The sequence below is a fragment of the Mercenaria mercenaria genome, chromosome 3 (assembly GCF_021730395.1).
Source record: "Mercenaria mercenaria strain notata chromosome 3, MADL_Memer_1, whole genome shotgun sequence".
Taxonomy (NCBI): Eukaryota; Metazoa; Mollusca; class Bivalvia; order Venerida; family Veneridae; genus Mercenaria; species Mercenaria mercenaria.
Window position 1 is genome coordinate 11,439,228 of NC_069363.1, and position 18,652 is coordinate 11,457,879.

The 18,652-nt window shown below is 35.2% G+C and overlaps 1 protein-coding gene across 10 annotated transcripts in view; it reads left to right on the plus strand.

Annotated features, from left to right (window-relative positions):
- Positions 1 to 18,652, plus strand: part of LOC123525920 (brefeldin A-inhibited guanine nucleotide-exchange protein 1-like) — a 100,045-nt gene that overhangs the window by 4,106 nt on the left and 77,287 nt on the right. For 9 of the 10 annotated variants that reach the window (XM_053537864.1, XM_053537863.1, XM_053537867.1 and 6 more), the window contains exons 2-12: positions 1,008 to 1,041; positions 1,226 to 1,367; positions 3,019 to 3,165; positions 4,040 to 4,219; positions 4,791 to 4,871; positions 5,499 to 5,592; positions 9,853 to 9,921; positions 13,442 to 13,597; positions 15,587 to 15,746; positions 17,298 to 17,532; positions 18,249 to 18,348. In XM_053537864.1, coding sequence (XP_053393839.1) covers positions 1,008 to 1,041; positions 1,226 to 1,367; positions 3,019 to 3,165; positions 4,040 to 4,219; positions 4,791 to 4,871; positions 5,499 to 5,592; positions 9,853 to 9,921; positions 13,442 to 13,597; positions 15,587 to 15,746; positions 17,298 to 17,532; positions 18,249 to 18,348 — 1,398 coding nt within the window. The remainder of the gene's footprint in view (positions 1 to 1,007; positions 1,042 to 1,225; positions 1,368 to 3,018; positions 3,166 to 4,039; positions 4,220 to 4,790; positions 4,872 to 5,498; positions 5,593 to 9,852; positions 9,922 to 13,441; positions 13,598 to 15,586; positions 15,747 to 17,297; positions 17,533 to 18,248; positions 18,349 to 18,652) is intronic. The other variant, XM_053537865.1, reaches the window with a different exon arrangement.

The following is an 18,652-nucleotide window of genomic DNA, read 5'->3' on the forward strand; positions in this document are numbered from 1 at the left end:
AGAACCACCTGACCCAGAATGATGAAACTTAATAGGATGATTGATCATAAAGAGTAGATGTACCCTAACGATTTTAGGGTCACTCTGTGAAAGGTCAAGGCCACAGTGGCCCGAACATTGAAAACCATTTCCGGTCAGTAACTTGAGAACCACTTGACCCAGAATGATGAAACTATGTAGGATGATTGGTCATGCAGAGTAGATGTACCCTAACGATTTTAGGGTCACTCTGTTAAAGGTCAAGGCCACAGGGGCCTGAACATGGAAAACCATTTCCAATCAATAACTTGAGAACCTCTCGACCCAGAATGTTGAAACTTCATAGGATGATTGTTCATGCAGAGTAAATGACCCTTATTGTTTTTGGGGTCACTCCGTTAAAGGTCAAGGTCTCCGGGGCCTGAACATTGATAACCAGTTCCGATCAATAACTTGAGAACCACTTGACCCAGAATGTTGAAACTTCATAGGATGATTGAACATGCATAGTAGATGACCCCTATTGATTTTGGGGTCAGTCTATTAAAGGTCAAGGTCACAGTGGCCTGTTCATGTAAAATCATTTTTTGGAAATAACTTGAGAACCACTTGACCTACAATGTTGAAACTTAATAGGATGATTGGACATGCAGAGTAGATGACCCCTATTTTTTTGAGGTCACTTGATCAAAGGTCAAGGTCACAGGAGCCTGAACAGTGACTTGAGAACCACTAGGCCACGAGTGTTGAAATTTAGCGGGATGACTGGACATGCCAAGTAGATGATCCCTATTGCAGCTAACCATCAGTGTCTCTTTGACTTTCGCTCCTGACCCCTATTGACTTCTTGCCTATAGGACTTTGCATTGGGGGAGACATGCGCTTTTTTACAAAAGCATTTTCTAGTTTTTGTTTTATATTCAGATTTCTGTAAATATAAAACAACACATCATTTATTGTTTTACAGAGGTATTTTACTTTCTTAATCTGAAAATAATGTAGACATGTTTTTATATTTTCCTTTTTAGAGAAAATCAAGAATGACAGTCAAAGCCAAGCAAGGTAAATATGTTTGCAAAGAATGTTGCTTCGTTATTTCACACTCCTTAAAAGCTAAAAAAAAATTCAGTTATATTTGCAAAAGCTTTCTGAATTCAGTATTGAAATATACAAATATTACTTTTGTAGCAGTAAGATAATCATATGATATAAATTATAATTGATAAAATGAAACTGTTATTTCCAGTTCTGAAAATGACAAGTCCTCCGCTCTGCCAATGCCAAAACAAGCTGGCTTTGTGGATGCTGACAAATATTTTACACCATTTGAGCTGGCATGCCAGTCCAAGTCTCCAAGGATTGTCAACATTACCTTAGATTTTCTACAGGTATGTGTTTCTATAAATACTTTAAAATCATTATTTCTTGTGGGGACTAACTTTCATGGATTTAATGTTCTTCTGAGAAGTTTGAATGGTTTAACCTAAACTATAAAGTAAGTAAAAAGCCTTTGTAAACTTTGTTACTGGTTTTGGGAAGATTTACCGCTTAAATTTATTCTGTGACATTTCCTTTGAGTGTGCAATAAAGATAAATGGAATACATATTAACTATAGACATCTACAAATGCAACTACTGCTATGATAACTTTCAGGTCGAAAAGAGCACCCTGTCCCTTTTGGACAGCACTCTGTCCCTTTTTGAGCTCTAGAAATAACACTATATGATATATTGATGGTTATATCATTATGTGAAAATGCAGAAGTAATGAAATACATGTTGTTGTGTTTTTTTGCATATGGTATACTTAAAAAGCACCATTTGGGTTCGATTTTTAAAAAAAAAAACGAACACGGGAGGGGATACCCCTCCCGCACCCACCCCTTATCCCGCCATACAGACTTTACCCCAGCGCCTTAGAAAATTTCTGGGGAAGGGCCTGTTCTCAAAATTATATCCCTTTATATAAAGTTCCCTTTATCTTTATTTTTGCAATTTGAATGCCATGGATTCATGTTCCCTAGAAAAGCTTTTTTGCAAGGCCAGTAAAAGCTGTCTCCAGTGACTGTACATTTGCAATTGGTTTTGAGCAGCAACTGCCAGCTCTGATAAATTATCAGTTAACATTCATGATTGTATGCAAATCTATTTTGAACATAACCTTATGTTCTAAAGTACATCTGCTACATTATCAAAAGCATTTCAAAACAAAACAGTTTTTATCTATCCAGTGATCACAGCTCGTACTGAAAATTATTGCAAAGATGTACATGTATAAACAGTCAAAATCATTAAATGTAATCATCTGTAATATTAAAAGAAGTTCCATTTTCTTTTTAAAATTTTACTGAATGTGGTAACCAGCCTATGGAAACAAAGAGTGTTTGGATTATTGACTGATATGAGCATAATTAGCATAATCAGCTATAAATGGTACTGAGATAAATTTTGATAGATGAAAGTATTGTGCCCAGGGACAGAAAAGATATTTCATTACAGTGAAAGTGTTTTAGTATATTTGTGATCTTTTCCCCAGGCCTATAGTGATATTCTTACTGACAGACCTGCAGAGAAAATCAAGACTTTCTGAGTTTATGCATGTATTTGATAGTCTGTCCTATTGTTTGCAAACTTTCTCAAAGACTTACCACAGTATGTGAAATTGTAAAAGAAAAGATGTTGCCAGTTACTTAAATCATTCTTCCTGATTCAGTCATATTTATTAAGTGTTAACAGATCTCTAAATTTATCTCTCCAGTTAGTAAGGATTGGCTGACTTGCTCTACTGCTGTCTTTTTCTAGATATTAAAAATTTTGTAACAAGATAGCCAGGTAGAAAGTTTAGATCTGAGATATGACAGGCACATTTCATCTCATGGCAGTAGTAACATCAAATTGTTTTACAAGAACAGTCTGTTTGGAAACATTGTTAAGAATGTGATGTTCACGTTTGGCTTACTAATAGTTGTTTGAAGATAATAATTTTGTTTACTATCACGTTCACTTTACAGAAATTGATATATTGTGTTCACATTACAGAAATTGATAGCGTATGGTCATATGACAGGCAACACACCAGATAGTACAACACCAAACAAGAGACTGATAGATCGTATAGTGGAGACAATTTGTGGATGTTTCCATGGGCCACAGACTGATGAGGGTGTGCAACTACAGATTATAAAGGTGTGTGTTACTGAACTGTTTGATGGTTGAACATTCATAGTAGTACATGGACATTTTATGGCATACATAACTAAACAAAGTGCAGTGTCACTTCAGTTGATGACATGTCTAACTGTCTGATAACCTAACACAACTACACAGCCAACACATTTCAATGATAGAGCACAAGACCTACAGTCGGGAGGGTTAAGTTGGGTACTTACGTTCTCCATGAAGGTTGACTCAAGACAGTATGTGTAAGGTGATTCATCCACTCTCCTATTCATATGGGACACTTACTCTTACTAACTTATTCATGGTTTCTTAAGGAATACAGACAATACTTTTAAGAAACACTGGAACAGTGGTTAGGTTAAATGACTAAAATACACTTGAAAAATAATGGTCTTATTAAGCTATATGATCAGACAATTCATAGCTTTATTGCTTTGGAGCAAGTAAATTGACAAGTGTTTTAAATAATCATGAATATGATGACAGACATATTTTTTTCTACCATTCTGTATAATGTATTAGTTCTTGTCTGTACTGACCCCATTCATATTGTACTGGTATATGTAGTTTGCTAATGAATTATTGCACTTTCTTTTAACTATACTTTGTTGATTTTTCAGTTACTATGTCAGCTGTCTGTTTCTGAAAGTAAAAACAGTCAGTTTTGGGTAAGGATGGGTTTAACTGGGTGTAAGATGTAAAGGAGGTTTTTTTTGGCAGTTTCTATTATCAGTGCTGCCTTGGGTTGTACAAATAGATTTAACTTTTATAATTTGGTACTAACTTGAGGGAGACACTTGTTACATTAAAATTGCCATAGAGTGTTTTGAATAACCTAAGAAGAAATATGTATAGCACTTTCTTTTATGTATTGTTACAGGCATTATTGACGATAGTTACCTCAAACACATGTGAGATTCATGAAGGCACTGTGTTACTTACTGTACGGACATGTTACAATATTTATCTGGCCAGTAAAAACCTTGTCAACCAGACCACAGCCAAGGCAACCCTTACGCAGATGCTGAATGTGATTTTCACAAGGATGGAAAGTCAGGCAGTATGTTTTCTGTTCAGTAGATTTCTACAGTTATTTTAGTCAAGCCTACTGTCTCAGTATTAAGCAATGTTAGGGTTGTCAGTATCTGAGATCTGCTTGCTTGAATTAAAAAAAGTAAAATTGGATTATTATAATGCCAGACTACAAAAGCAGGTTTTGAGAATTTGATCCCAGATGCTCTAAAAAAACAGCTGACATTCTTTTGGAAAAGACTCCCATGTGGTGGAACTTTATACCTGGCATGCTGAAAAACCAGAGAAGCTTCTGGCATTGAAACTTCTCTTTATCCTGCACATTCCTCCAACTGAAATCACTAACATTCTTCTGGAAGAGTCATGTGTACAGGTAACCATTGATGACTATAAATGGACTCAAGAAAACCTCAAACATCCTAAATGAACAGATTTCATTTTATGGAGCTTTAAATTGTCATATATTGCTTTATTGATATAGATTATTTCATCAGCGTTTATTTGACTGCTGTTGCAATAGTTATTGCACTATACATTTTGCTGTCAGACTTCTGTAGGCATTTTCATGCAGCTACGTGTCATTTTATTCAACTTTGTAGGAAGAACTTGAAAAAGAGCGGGAACGATCTGAAAGTCACATGTCCCAGAGCACAGAGGGTGATATTACAGGTACCCCTGAGGTATGTGTTCAAAATCATTTCATAGTGCAGTGGTGGTTGTTCAGAGAAAGTATTTACAAAGAGTTAGATAATTTGGTTTCTGGAGTTATTGTCAAACCAGCAGTGATGGCCATGCTAGTGTGAACCTTAGACTTGTGTTACTACAGGTGGTCTTTACAGGCAAAATTCATGGTAAATGTATAAAGCCACATAGTCCCTGTTCATATTTGTCTTTTACCCAGGTTTGATTATATTTACATATACAGATCAAGGGATGCACCAGTTGGAACTTGTGGTGTCTGAATGGTTATAGGGGATATAGCAAATACAAACTTAAAACATTTTCAGTTTTTATGTTATGATATATACAGTGAAACCCATCTAAACAAGAAACCCCGAATACCAGAAACCCCTCCAAACTGTCCGGACAAATTTTGTCAAAATTTGGCCATTTGATTTCATTAGAAACATTCCCTTGTAAACCAGAACCCCTGTAACACATTCCATGGACAAAAACCCTTTCAAACCAGACTTTTACTTTGGTCCTGAGGTTGTTTCAGTTTAGAGAGGTTCCACTGTACAGTCTTCTGCTCTAGTAAGGAATTGTATTATTGACTGATACGTGTATAACAATGACATGTATTTCAGGCACCAAGGTCTGTATGTGAAGGTGAGGAAGGAGAACAGAACCAGTCTGAGGGGGATTCTACTAGTGGAAACCAGTCTGTTGTCACTGTAACAGGTATGATATATACGCTATGACTATATAATGTATATGTAACTGTAATTTTAGGAAAAGGAACTGAACCATTTTCTTAGAGGGAGATTCTTCTGGCAAAAAACAGACTGTTACAGGTATGGAATGCGTGGTTTTGTACTGTTTATGTTATATGTAACAATAATGTGAGTGAGGGGAACCAAATCAGTCTTTTGTGTTAGAGGGAGATTTTACCAGAGAAAACTAGTCTGTTCCTACTGTTACAGGTCTGAATTGATATATAATGTGTAACTGTAACTGTAATGCAAGGAAGGCGAGCAGAACCAGTCTGACATGCTATTGTGTCTGAGGGAGATTCTACAATTGAAAACCAGTCTGTGATTACTGTCACAAGACTGCGTATGTGGTTTTGTAAGATACATGTAGTATGTAACTAATGTGAGGACAGGAAGCAGAACCAGTCCTTTGTTAATGTCACAGGTATGGAATGTGTGATTTTGTAATGTTTATGTAACATGAGGAAAGGTAGTAGAACCAGTCTGTTGTGTCTTAGGACAGACTAATCTGTTGTTACTGTCGCCTGTATGAAATAGGTTGTTTGTAATGTTTTCTATACAATATACTGTAATATGTGATGTTTAAGCCTGACAACCTAACTATCATTACAACACTGTTAGCAGATACATTTTTAGCTCATCTGATTTTTTGAAAAAAAATGATGAGTTATTGTCATCACTTGAGCGGTTGTCGGCGTCGGCGTCGGCGTTGCCTGGTTAAGTTTTATGTTTAGGTCAGCTTTTCTCCTAAACTATCAAAGCTATTGCTTTGAAACTTGGAATACTTGTTCACCATCATAAGCTGACCCTGTATAGCAAGAAACATAACTCCATCTTGCTTTTTGCAAGATTTATGGCCCCTTTTGTACTTAGAAAATATCAGATTTCTTGGTTAAGTTTTATGTTTAGGTCAACTTTTCTCCTAAACTATCAAAGCTTTTGCTTTGAAACTTGGAATACTTGTTCACCATCATAAGCAGACCCTGTACATCAAGAAACATAACTCCATCTTGCTTTTTGCAAGAATTATTGCCCCTTTTGGACTTAGAAAATCAGTTTTCTTGGTTAAGTTTTATGTTTAGGTCAGCTTTTATCCTAAACTATCAAAGCTATTCCTTTAAAACTTGCAACACTTGTTCACCATCATAAGCTGACCCTGTACAGCAAGAAACATAACTCCATCCTGCTTTTTGCAAGATTTATGGCCCCTTTTGGACTTAGAAAATATCAGATTTCTTGGTTAAGTTTTATGTTTAGGTCAACTTTTTCTCTTAAACTATCAAAGCTATTGCTTTAAAACTTGCAACTCTTGTTCACCATCATAAGCTGACCCTGTACAGCAAGCAACATTACTCCATCCTGCTTTTTGCAATTATTATTGCCCCTTTTGGACTTAGAAAAATCATTTTCTTGGTTGAATATTATGTTTAAGTCAACTTTTCTCATAAACTATCAAAGCTATGCTTTAAAACTTGCAACAGTTTTTCACCATCATAAGTGGACACTGTACATCAAGAAACATAACTCTATCCTGCTTTTTGCAAGAGTGATGGCCCTTTTTAGACTTAGAAAATCATGGGTAGGACAATATTTCTATTATACAAAAAAAATCAGATGAGCGTCAGCACCCGCAAGGCGGTGCTCTTGTTTATATGTAAATTTCAAACACTGTTCATTTGCATAACTTTTTTATATGCCCGTTTGAAAAACGGGACGTATTATGGGAACGCCCCTGGCGGGCGGGCGGGCGGGATGGCGGGCGGGCGGCGTCCACAGACTTTGTCCGGAGCATATCTTCTACATGCATGAAGGGATTTTGATGAAACTTGGCACAGTTGTTCACCATCATGAGACGGAGTGTCATGTGCAAGAACCAGGTCCCTAGGTCTAAGGTCAAGGTCACACTTAGAGGTCAAAGGTCAAATTCAAGAATGTCTTTGTCCGGAGCATATCTTCTTCATGCATAGAGGGATTTTCATGAAAGTTGGCACAATTGTTCATCATCATGAGAAGGAGTGTCATGCGCAAGAACCAGGTCCCTAGGTCTAATGTCAAGGTCACACTTAGAGGTCGAAGGATACAAGAATGAAAACTTTGTCCGGAGCATTTCTTCTTCATGCATAGAGGGATTTTGATATAACTTGGCACAAATTTTCACCACCACGAGGCGGAGTGTCATGCGCAAGAACCAGGTCTCTAGGTCTAAGGTCAAGGTCACACTTAGAGGTCAAAGGATACAAGAATGAAAACCTTGTCCGGAGCATTTCTTCTTCATGCATAGAGGGATTTTGATATAACTTGGCACAAATGTTCACCACCACGAGATGTAGTGTCGTGCGCAAGAACCAGGTCCCTAGGTCTAAGGTCAAGGTCACACTTAGAGGCCAAAGGTCAGATACAAGAATGACTTTGTCCGAAGCATTTCTTCATGAATGGAGGGATTTTGATGTAACTTGACACCATTATACACCATCATGAGACGAAGTGTCATACGCAGTTCCCTTCTTTAGAATTACTTCCCTTTGTTGTTACTATAAATAGCTTATATTGTAACTTTTTCATTACTAGTCGTAGGGAAAAATCAAGACAACTTTTCTGTAGTACAACATGCATGCTACATCCAATTTTGAGGTGTATTTTGACCAGTCTCTACCTGGTAAAGATTTTTATGAGGACTTACAATTTTTTTTTTTTTTTTTTTTTTTTTTTTTTTAAGATTAACTTCCCTTAGTTGTTACTATAAATAACTTATATTGTAACTTTTTTATAATTGACCGTAGGGAAAAACCAAGACCACTTTTCTGTGGTACAACATAGATGTTACTTTCCAATTTTAGGTGTATTTTAAGGTATCTCTACCTGGTAAGGAATTTTTTTGTGGACTTAGAAAAACAAAACACTTACAGTTATTACTATACAACCACAAAATTAAAATTCCATTTGCAAATACAGGTGCTAGAGTAAAGAAATTTGCTGTGACGGGCGTATATTGTGACATTCTTGCACTCTTGTTTTATTGATACATCATTATTTGATTTTACTGATGTTCATAAAAGCCTTTTCTTGTAACTGTCACCATTACTTTATTAAGATGTTAAACCTTTAGTTAAACAGATTAACAAGGATGTTTTGTATGTATTAGATCACTACTTTTTAGGCGATTAAGTTGCAGATACAGTCAAATCCGTGTTATGCGGCCAACCAAGGGAGTGGCACACTCTGATTGCTCAAGTTTGCTGTTTAAGACAAGATGAAATTTGAGTAAAATGTCAATGACTGACTGTTTAAGGCTGCTTAATTCAAGTGGTTACTAAGGCAGGTTTAACTGTATCAAATGATCAGTTAATGTCTTGCTTTCACATTGTGTAGATCAGAAACTGATAATGGCTTCTAAGTGATTATTGCTACGTGGTTGAATAATTTATTACTCGTGCATCAAAATTATATGCTGAAGACATGAACATTTCTAAATGGTGATTTCTTTTTCATAGATTATTTCACAATGATGTCTTTCCCTTACATCATTGAACAATAATGTTATGCATTTACTATTTATTTAGAGTAGAAGTTAGCAACATCCTTTTAAGCACTGAATTTCATTCTGTCATGTTTAAAAGGTTGGTGTAACTGATGTTAACAAATCAAGCATTTGCTCAGCCTTTCACTTTTTGCTTCTTAACCCATTTCTAAAATGGAATGGTCCATCATTCAATTTGGACAGTACCATTTATTATTCAAAGGGGTGTTCAATGAAAATTTACTGACTGAATAGCGAACAGTGCAGACCATGATCAATCTGGATGGATGTACAGGCTGATCTTGGGCTGCACTTGTTGCAAAGGCAAAATCACTTGCCGCCAGCAGGGTAAAGGTTATGGAATACATTAGTCTGTCAAGTCAGAAGGTGCAAGTCTAAGGTGACTGTGAACTAATCCAGCCCCAGTCACATTCTAATGAAGGGAAGGTGTTAGTTTGCTGAAAATTCAGATATTCTCATAACTGAAATTGTAACAGGTTTGCATCATAGAATATTTGCGATATTTAACTTTTAAAAAATATGGGACTATTAATATCAGTATTTGTATTTTCCCAACTAGTTACTTTTGCAAAACACATTGTTATGGAACAGTTGGAACATAGGGAAAATTAAAGCCTTCTGAAAATTTCTGATTTTACAATGCATATTTGAGCAACTAAATATAATAGGATAAATTGTTTTATTTTATAGAAGATGAAGAAACAGCTGAGAGCATTGCGAAACAAGTGTTAGATGGTATAATAGATCAAGTAACTGGAGGTAATATTTTGATAAAATTAGTCATTAATGGTTTGGATATATAATGGGTTTGCACTTTCAGGATAATGGGTTTATTTTAAATTTTTGCCTTGGGTTTGGATCAGATAATTGTCAAGCACTGTAAAACTGCATACCTTTGTTGGTTTTTTTTATGTTTCAACAAGTTATTAAAAGGAAAACAGACATTAAAAATGAATTGTTTTCAAAAAAAATTGTATTGAGAGATAGCTGCACTTTGTCCTATCTTGAAATAGATTTGAAATCAGACATATTTTAAAACAGAACTCACTACTTTTGAAATAGGTGTGATTTGAAGCAGTTTTACAGTGATTGTTCCTGCAAGTTTAGGAGACAAAGTTTCTGTTGATGGGAAATTTTATCAATATTCGTACTTTATAATTTTTAGCTCGACTATACGAAGTAAAAGGACAGCTATCCTACTCGACCCGGCGTCGGCGTCTTTCCGCGTCCCCACCTTGGTTGAAGTGTTTTTACACTTTCTCTTTTTTCAACTTATCTCTGTAATTACTTGATGGATTTGATTCAAACTTGAAATACTTATTCCTCATCATCACCCACATCATCTGACATAAGGGCCATAACTCTGGCACCAATATTTCATGAATTATCCCCCTTTTCACTTAGATTTTCAGGTTAAAGTTTTGATGCACTTTCACTCTATCCCTGTTATTACTGAATGGATTTGATTCAAACTTAAAATAGTTGTTCAACATCATCACCCACATCATATGACACAAGGTGCATAACTCTGGCGCCATTTTTTCATGAATTATTCCCCCTTTTTACTTAGAATTTCAGGTTAAAGTTTTGGTGCACTTTCACTCTACCTCTGTTATTACTGAATGGATATGATTCAAACTTAAAATAGTTGTTCAGCATCATCACCCACATCATATGACACAAGATGCATAACTCTGGCACAATTTTTCATGAATTATTCCCCTTTTTACTTAGAATTTCAGGTTTAAGTTTTATGCACTTTCACTCTATCTCTGTTATTACTGAATGGATTTGATTCAAACTTAAACAATTGTTCAACATCATTACCCTTATCATATGACACAAGGTGCATAACTCTGGGACCAATTTTTCATGAATTATTTCCCCTTTTTATTTAGAATTTTAGGTTAAAGTTTTGATGCACTTTCACTCTGTGTCTGTTATTACTTAATGGATTTGATTCAAACTTAAAATAGTTGTTCAACATCATCACCCACACCATATGACGCAAGGTGCATAACTCTGGCACCAATTTTTCATGAACTATTCCCCCTTTTTACTCAGAATTTTATGTTAAAGTTTTGATGCACTTTCACTCTGTCTCTGTTATTACTGAATGGATTTGATTCAAACTTAAAATAGTTGTTCAACATCATCACCCACACCATATGACATAAGGTGCATAACTCTGGCACCAATATTTAATGAATTATGCCCCTTTTTGCTTAGGATATACTTAGATAGTGTTTTGATACATTTTATCGATACCTCTCTTATAACTTTAAATTAATATTTTTGACACAGACTCAGGCTATTGTGCAATATCTTCATCATCAGTCATTAAACACTCCAGTGACAGCTCAAGTTTCCTCAGATGTGCCCAGTTTCACTATCCAGCATCGAAATAGTCGATCGCGCTGTCTCCTGTGACAGCTCTTGTTATTGTTTGTTTTTTTTTTCCATTTTATATGTTATAAAAATGGTGCCAATTTTCAATTCTGTGTTGAAATTGATAAAAAAAAAATTTTAATTTTTAGCTCGACTATTCAAAGAATAGTCTAGCTATTCTACTCACCCTGGCATCGGCGTCGGCGTCACACCTTGGTTAAGTTTTTGCATGCAAGTACATACAGCTATCATTTAAAGGCATATAGCTTTGAAACTTATTTATTCTTTTTCTAGGTCAATTACCAACCTCACTGGGTCAAGTTCCATAACTCTAACATGTATTTTGAGCAAATTATGCCCCCTTTTGGACTTAGAAAATTGTGGTTAAAGTTTTACATGGAAGTTACTATCTCCAAAACTAATGCAGATATTGAATTGAAACTTCACATGTGTCTTCGGGGTTATAAAACTAGTTGATAGCACCAAGTCCAATAACTCTGACCTTCATTTTGGCCAAATTATGCCCCCTTTTGGACTTAGAAAATTCTGGTTAAAGTTTTGCGTGCAAGTACATACAGCTATTACTGAAAGGCATATAGATTTGAAACTTATTTTTTCTTTTTCTAGATCAATTACCTACCTCACTGGGTCAAGTCCCATAACTCTGGCATGTATTTTGGCCAAATTATGCCCCCTTTTGGACTTAGAAAATTCTGGTTAAAGTTTTGCGTGCAAGTACATACAGCTATTACTAAAAGGCATATAGATTTTAAACTTACTTTTTCTTTTTCTAGATCAATTACCTACCTCACTGGGTCAAGTCCCATAACTCTGACATGTATTTTGGCCAAATTATGCCCTCTTTTGGACTTAGAAAATCCTGGTTAAAGTTTTACATGCAAGTAACTATCTCCAAAACTACTACAGATATTAAATTGAAACATCACATGTGTCTTCGGGGTTATAAAACTAATTGATAGCACCAAGTCCCATAACTCTGACTTGTATTTTGGGCAAATTATGCCCCCTTTTGGACTTAGAAAATCCTGGTTAAAGTTTTGCGTGCAAGTACATACAGCTATTACCAAAAGGCATATAGCTTTGAAACTTATTTACTCTTTTTCTAGGTCAATTACCAACCTCACTGGGTCAAGTTCCATAACTCTGGCATGTATTTTGGCCAAATTATGCCCCCTTTTGGACTTAGAAAATTCTTGTTAAAGTTTTACATGCAAGTTACTATCCCCAAAACTAATGCAGATATTGAATTGAAACTTAACATGTTTCTTCGGGGTTATAAAACTAGTTGATAGCATCAAGTCCCATAACTCTGATATGTCCCCTTTTGAACTTAAAACTCTTTTGATATTTAACATTTTGGGTAATAATTTCCAGCTTCTGTGACAATATTTCGAATAGTCGAGCTTGGCTGTCTTACGGACAGCTCTTGTATCATATAATATCATGATTTATTCTCCTAGGCAAAATTCTGCAGTCAATTAGGGTACTGTGAAGTCATTTAATTAAGTAGGAATGAAATTTTATGGTTTTTGTTGAAATGCTAGCTTAATGGAGAAACAAATTTACGGATTTCTAGTTTTTAAGATAAATGTATGGGAGTTTACTTGTTTGTTTAGATTAAATTTCATAGTTACTCAGCCATGAAATCCATGAAATTTTGTCCACCATTAATATTAATGATTTCACAGTACATGTACGAAGGAATAGAAAATTTTGTTTAGAATACACATAGTTTACCTACTTCAATTAGGGACATGATCAGTAATGTTTAGTGGGATAAATAAGTATTCCTGTGTTGAATATGAAAGACAGCTTGCTATCTTTGCATGACAGTTTTCTGTTGGTGTTTGGGATTTTATATTTTTGTTAGCTGTAGAATTGGAGCAAACTGAAGTTGCCCCTGGTGAAAATAACCCCAGTGTCAATGAATCCCCTGATGTACATGAGCCCAGGGAGAGGGCAGGGACAGGGGAGAGTGGTGACATGCAAAGTAGACAGTCATCTAGTAAGACAGGAAGTTCACTTGGTAAGGATTTATTTTGTGTATCATGTTGCACAGTAAAGGTTTCATTAAGCATATATTAGTGTAGTGTATTTAAGGAAGTAGTAAACCATAAAATCTGAATATGTGCATGACCAACCATAAACAAATTAAGAGTTTATGACAAATTTATTACAAACTAAATGTGTTTGTTAACCAGGTTTTCAACGAAAACCTGAGTTATTAGATTGGGGTATGTCGTTGGTCGGGCGTGCGGGCGGATGGCGGCGTCAAACTGGTGTTTCCAGTCAATAACTTTTGTTTCGGTAAAGATATTTGAATAAAACTTGGTTTGTATGTACCTTATATCAAGACAAAGGCTGGGATTGATTTTGGGGTTTCTGGGGTCAAGGTCAAGGTCACTGTTACTTAAAATAGAAAAAGGGTTTCCGGTCAATAACTTAACTTAGGAATGAGCTATCATGATGAAACTTGGTATGTATGTTGCTTATATCAAGACAAAGGCTGGGATTGATTTTTGGAGTTTCTGGGATCAAGGTCAAGGTCACTATTACTTAAAATAGAAAAAGGGTTTCCGGTCGATAACTTAACTTAGGAATGAGCTATCATGATGAAACTTGGTGTATAGAAAACTTATATAAAGTTGTAGCTTGGGATTGAATTTGGGGTTTCTGGGATCAAGGTCAAGGTCAGTGTTACTAAAAATAGGGTTATGGTTAGGTTAGGGTTAGGGTTGTGCTTTAAAGTGGTGCACTGTGATTCAGTATACTTTTTACTCTTATGAAAAGTGTTGAAAACCTGGTTTCGTGGCATTGCGTTTCTTGTTTATTCATTCTTCTAGACAATTACTACAAGCTAGTTCAAATGGGAAAGATGAATTTGTTTCATACTTTTTTTTGAGAAATTACAACAAAAAGCAAGATATGAGACACCTATTTAAACATCCTTGTTGCCATGGTAACTTATAACTTTAAGATGTGATAGGATACAACGTTAAGTGTTTGATACTCTGCTTATATTTTAATGCTTCTCTTTTATTTAGGTCATAAAGACATGGCACTGAAGCTGTCAAAAGAAAACAATCTAAACATTTCATGTACTCAAAAAAGAGATCATAATATGGGTGCCACCATGACAAAGAATGACTTACTTTGTCTGGAACAAATAGTCACTGGCAGCCTTGAAATGTCAATTCAAAATATAGTTAATTGCATTTTCACATTATCCTTCCTTCCTTTGACTTGCTACAACACTTCCCATTCATTCATCTTTAAAATTTGAAATCCATAAATGCATGTGCCAACAAAATGATGATTTTTGCCCAAACCACAAACTTTTTTGCTGAAAAAATTAAATGGGCCATTCCATGACAAAACCTGTATTAGTGACAAAAAAATGAAATTGAGGTAACATAATATTCACGAAGAACAGTTGTTTACATTTCAAATCTGAAAATTTGAATAAATTATCATCATTCTTTCAAGATTTACAATGCTTTTAAGTAAGTCACCGAAGTCATTTAGAGATGTGACGTTAAGAACATCATGAAAGCAGTTTGACAGTGTCGTGTATGGCATGTATTTTTCATGCCATTTACGTGACAAATCATGCATATCACTAACCAAACATCATACATTTGGTTATTTAGAAACAGTTTAAAATGATTTTACTGAAAAATAACTTAACCATGTATTTTTGGTTTCATCACTGGCATTTTATCTGTATACCTCTCTCACATGGTGCAGGAACAAATATAATCACTTCTCATTTTATATTCAAAAGTTGAAATCTAGGAGTTCAGAAACATGAAAAAGGCCAGTTTTGTCAAAACCACATTTTTTTGCCCACAGTATTAAATGAATCAACAGTTTTTATAGGGATAAGAATTCTTGGGTTTCAAATTTCAAAGATAAAAGTTGATCATCTTGTGGACGAGAGAGAGGAGGGTACTGATGAAGGTGATTTTTGGTTTAATATCTAAATTACTGATTCTGTATGACTGTATAATTTCAGCTGTAAATCGTCTGGCGGACGAGGGAGAAGAGGGTACAGATGGTGGAGATGTAGGACATGGTGCTTTCAGTCATATACTACAGAAAGATGCTTTCCTAGTGTTCAGAAGTCTTTGTAAACTTTCCATGAAACCATTAGCAGACGGTCCTCCTGATCCCAGGTATTTTACCTTCATCGTCCGTTTAGCTTTAAAAAATCAAGCGTTACACTGTAGAAACATTTAAAAAGAAAATAATTCAGATACAAGACTGAAAACAGCTTACACTCAAAGACAGCACTAGAGTCTTGCTGGTATCCAGGTGTCAATTTGTTACTATAAATAGAAAAACAAAGATAGAGCCATGATTGGGAGGTCAGGGGTTTGTATCCCAGTGAGAGCAAGGTTTTACCACAGGCTCTGAATGCTTACCAGTTCACAAGTCAGAAATCCAGGAAGAAGTTATCACCTGACATAGGTTTTGAGAATGTTCTGTACAAGGGATGTAAAATAAATGTTTAAACTAACTGAACTGAAAAAAAAATGGTTTCATCATCAAACCCAGATTTGATCTAAGCCAGTGTTTTTTAGATTATGAATGGAATATACACACTGAGATGTCATTTGAAATACAGGTTATAAAAAATTGTGTCTCTTTAAGGTATATGTTATGTATCAAAATTTTGACTGTTAAGTGTTATGCTGGCTTTAAGCCAATTACTTTTTAGCTCACCTGAGCAATGCTCAATAAAATCTAGGCCCAGTTAGAAAATGGGTCATCTGAGGTCAAAAACTAGGTCACTAGGTCAAATCAAAGAAAAACCTTGTGTATGCGATAGAGGCTGTATTTTTCAATTGATCTTCATGAATTTTGGTCAGAATGATTGCCTTGAAAAAAATCTAGGGCAGGTTGGAATATGGGTCATCTAGGATCAAAAACTAGGTCACTAGGTCAAATCAAAGAAAAAACTTGTGTATGTGATAGAGGCTGTATTTTTCAATTGATCTTCATGAAATTTGGTCAGAATGATTGCATTGATGAAATCTAGGTTAAGTTTGAATATGGGTCATCTGTGGTCAAAAAGTAAGTCACTAGGTCAACTCAAAGAAAAACCCTGTGTATGCGATAGAAGCTGTATTTTTCGATTGATCTTCATAAAATTTTGTCAGAATGATTGCCTTGATAAAATCTAAGTCAAGTTTGAATATGGGTCATCTGGCTTCAAAAACAAGGTCACTAGGTCATATCAAATAAAATACTTGTTTAAACTCAAGAGACCACATTTTTGGTCCAATTTTAATGAAAATTGGCCAGAATATTTGTTTCCATGAAATCCCTAGGTCAAACATGTTTACACTGTTCTGTTGTGTTTCTCAGGTGAGCGACCTAGGGCCATCTTGGCCCTCTTGTTTATGTTAGTTCATCTGAGAGAGCAAACCAGTCATACAGTCTAGCCTGTATTAAGCAGCCAGTCAAGGGTGTGACACAGTCTGGCTACTTCAAGCAGAGTGACACAGTCTGGCTGCTTCAAGCAGATGACTGCTTAAGACAAGACAAATTTAGAGCAAAATGTCTATTTCAGGGAAGATAGCTGGCTGCCTGGAAGCTTAAGGCATGTGTTTGCTAAGTACAGGTGGCTGCTAAGGCAGGTTCAATTGAAATCTGTCTTGTGTAAGAAATAACTTTTTTATAGTCATTTCAATGTTTTAAATATTGAATGTTTTGTATTGCAGATCACATGAGTTGAGGTCCAAGGTTTTATCACTTGAATTGTTGCTGTCAATACTGCAAAGTGCAGGACCAGTGTTCCAAACTAATGACATGTTTATCAATGCTATCAAACAGTATCTGTGTGTAGCACTGTCCAAGAATGGGGTCAGCTCGGTCATTGAAGTATTTGAAATCTCGCTTGCTATATTCCTGACACTGTTAGCCAACTTTAAACAACATCTTAAAATGCAAATAGAGGTAAGCATTCTTGCTGAATTAGGATTGACTTACTAGCTTCAAGCTTGTACAGATGAGGTTTTAGACCAGTATCAGAATGCAGCATTGTGATTGGTTGATTTCATAATATATGCATTGAAACTGCTGATCAGATTTTTGAGACTTGAAACTTCTTTTTACCACACTTAACTTTGTTTAGTATGATGTTAAAAAAGTAACATTTTCTTATGTTTAACCTTTAGCCTGTGATTTTGCCTTTGCGACCGGTGCAGACCAAGATCAGCCTGCACCTCCATGCAGTCTGATCATGGTCTGCACTGTTTGCTATTCAGTCAGTAAAATTTCAGCAAAACCCCTTTGAATAAGAAGTGGTACTGCTCAAATCGAATGATGGACAAGTTTATTTTAGAAATTTAGCAGGCTAAGAGTTAAAGAGAGCTCAAGGAAAAGTCTTATGAAAAGGTGAATGTAACAGTAGGTTAACTTACTATCAAGTTAAAATGATATGTTTAAACAATTCTTCTGTGACATACACCTTTTTATATGATAGTGTTTTTAGGTGAAAATAACAACTTTGATATATATTATGCTCTACAGCAAAGCTTTCCAGCTTTTATTTCCTTCAATCAATAAATATAATCTTTATTTTTTGTGTACAAATGTGATTGTTAAAGTTACAATGGTTTGAACCAAATATTTATTAAAAAGAAACTTTGTAAATAATGATGTCATTTCAGGTGTTTTTCAAGGAAATTTTCCTGTACATTTTGGAGACACCAAGCAGTTCCTTTGACCATAAATGGATGGTTATACAAGCTCTCACTAGAATATGTGCAGGTTAGTTTTACATGAGAACCTAATGCTAGATATTAAAAATTGACTTTTTGAGTTTTACAATGAGGTTTTCAGACTGTTAGTGTTCTTAATGTTTCTTTACAATGTATGTATTTATTTAATAGGAATTATTTCAAACATTACTATTAATATAAGAAGTTGCTTTGAAAACTCAATTTTTTCTGTGTATGATGTAAATTTTGAATACATTTGTAATTTTACCTATTTCTACAGCCAGTGATCTTTTTGTTCCTTTTAAATTGTCTTAACAAAAGTTTTTGACATATTCCATGTATATAAATTTATA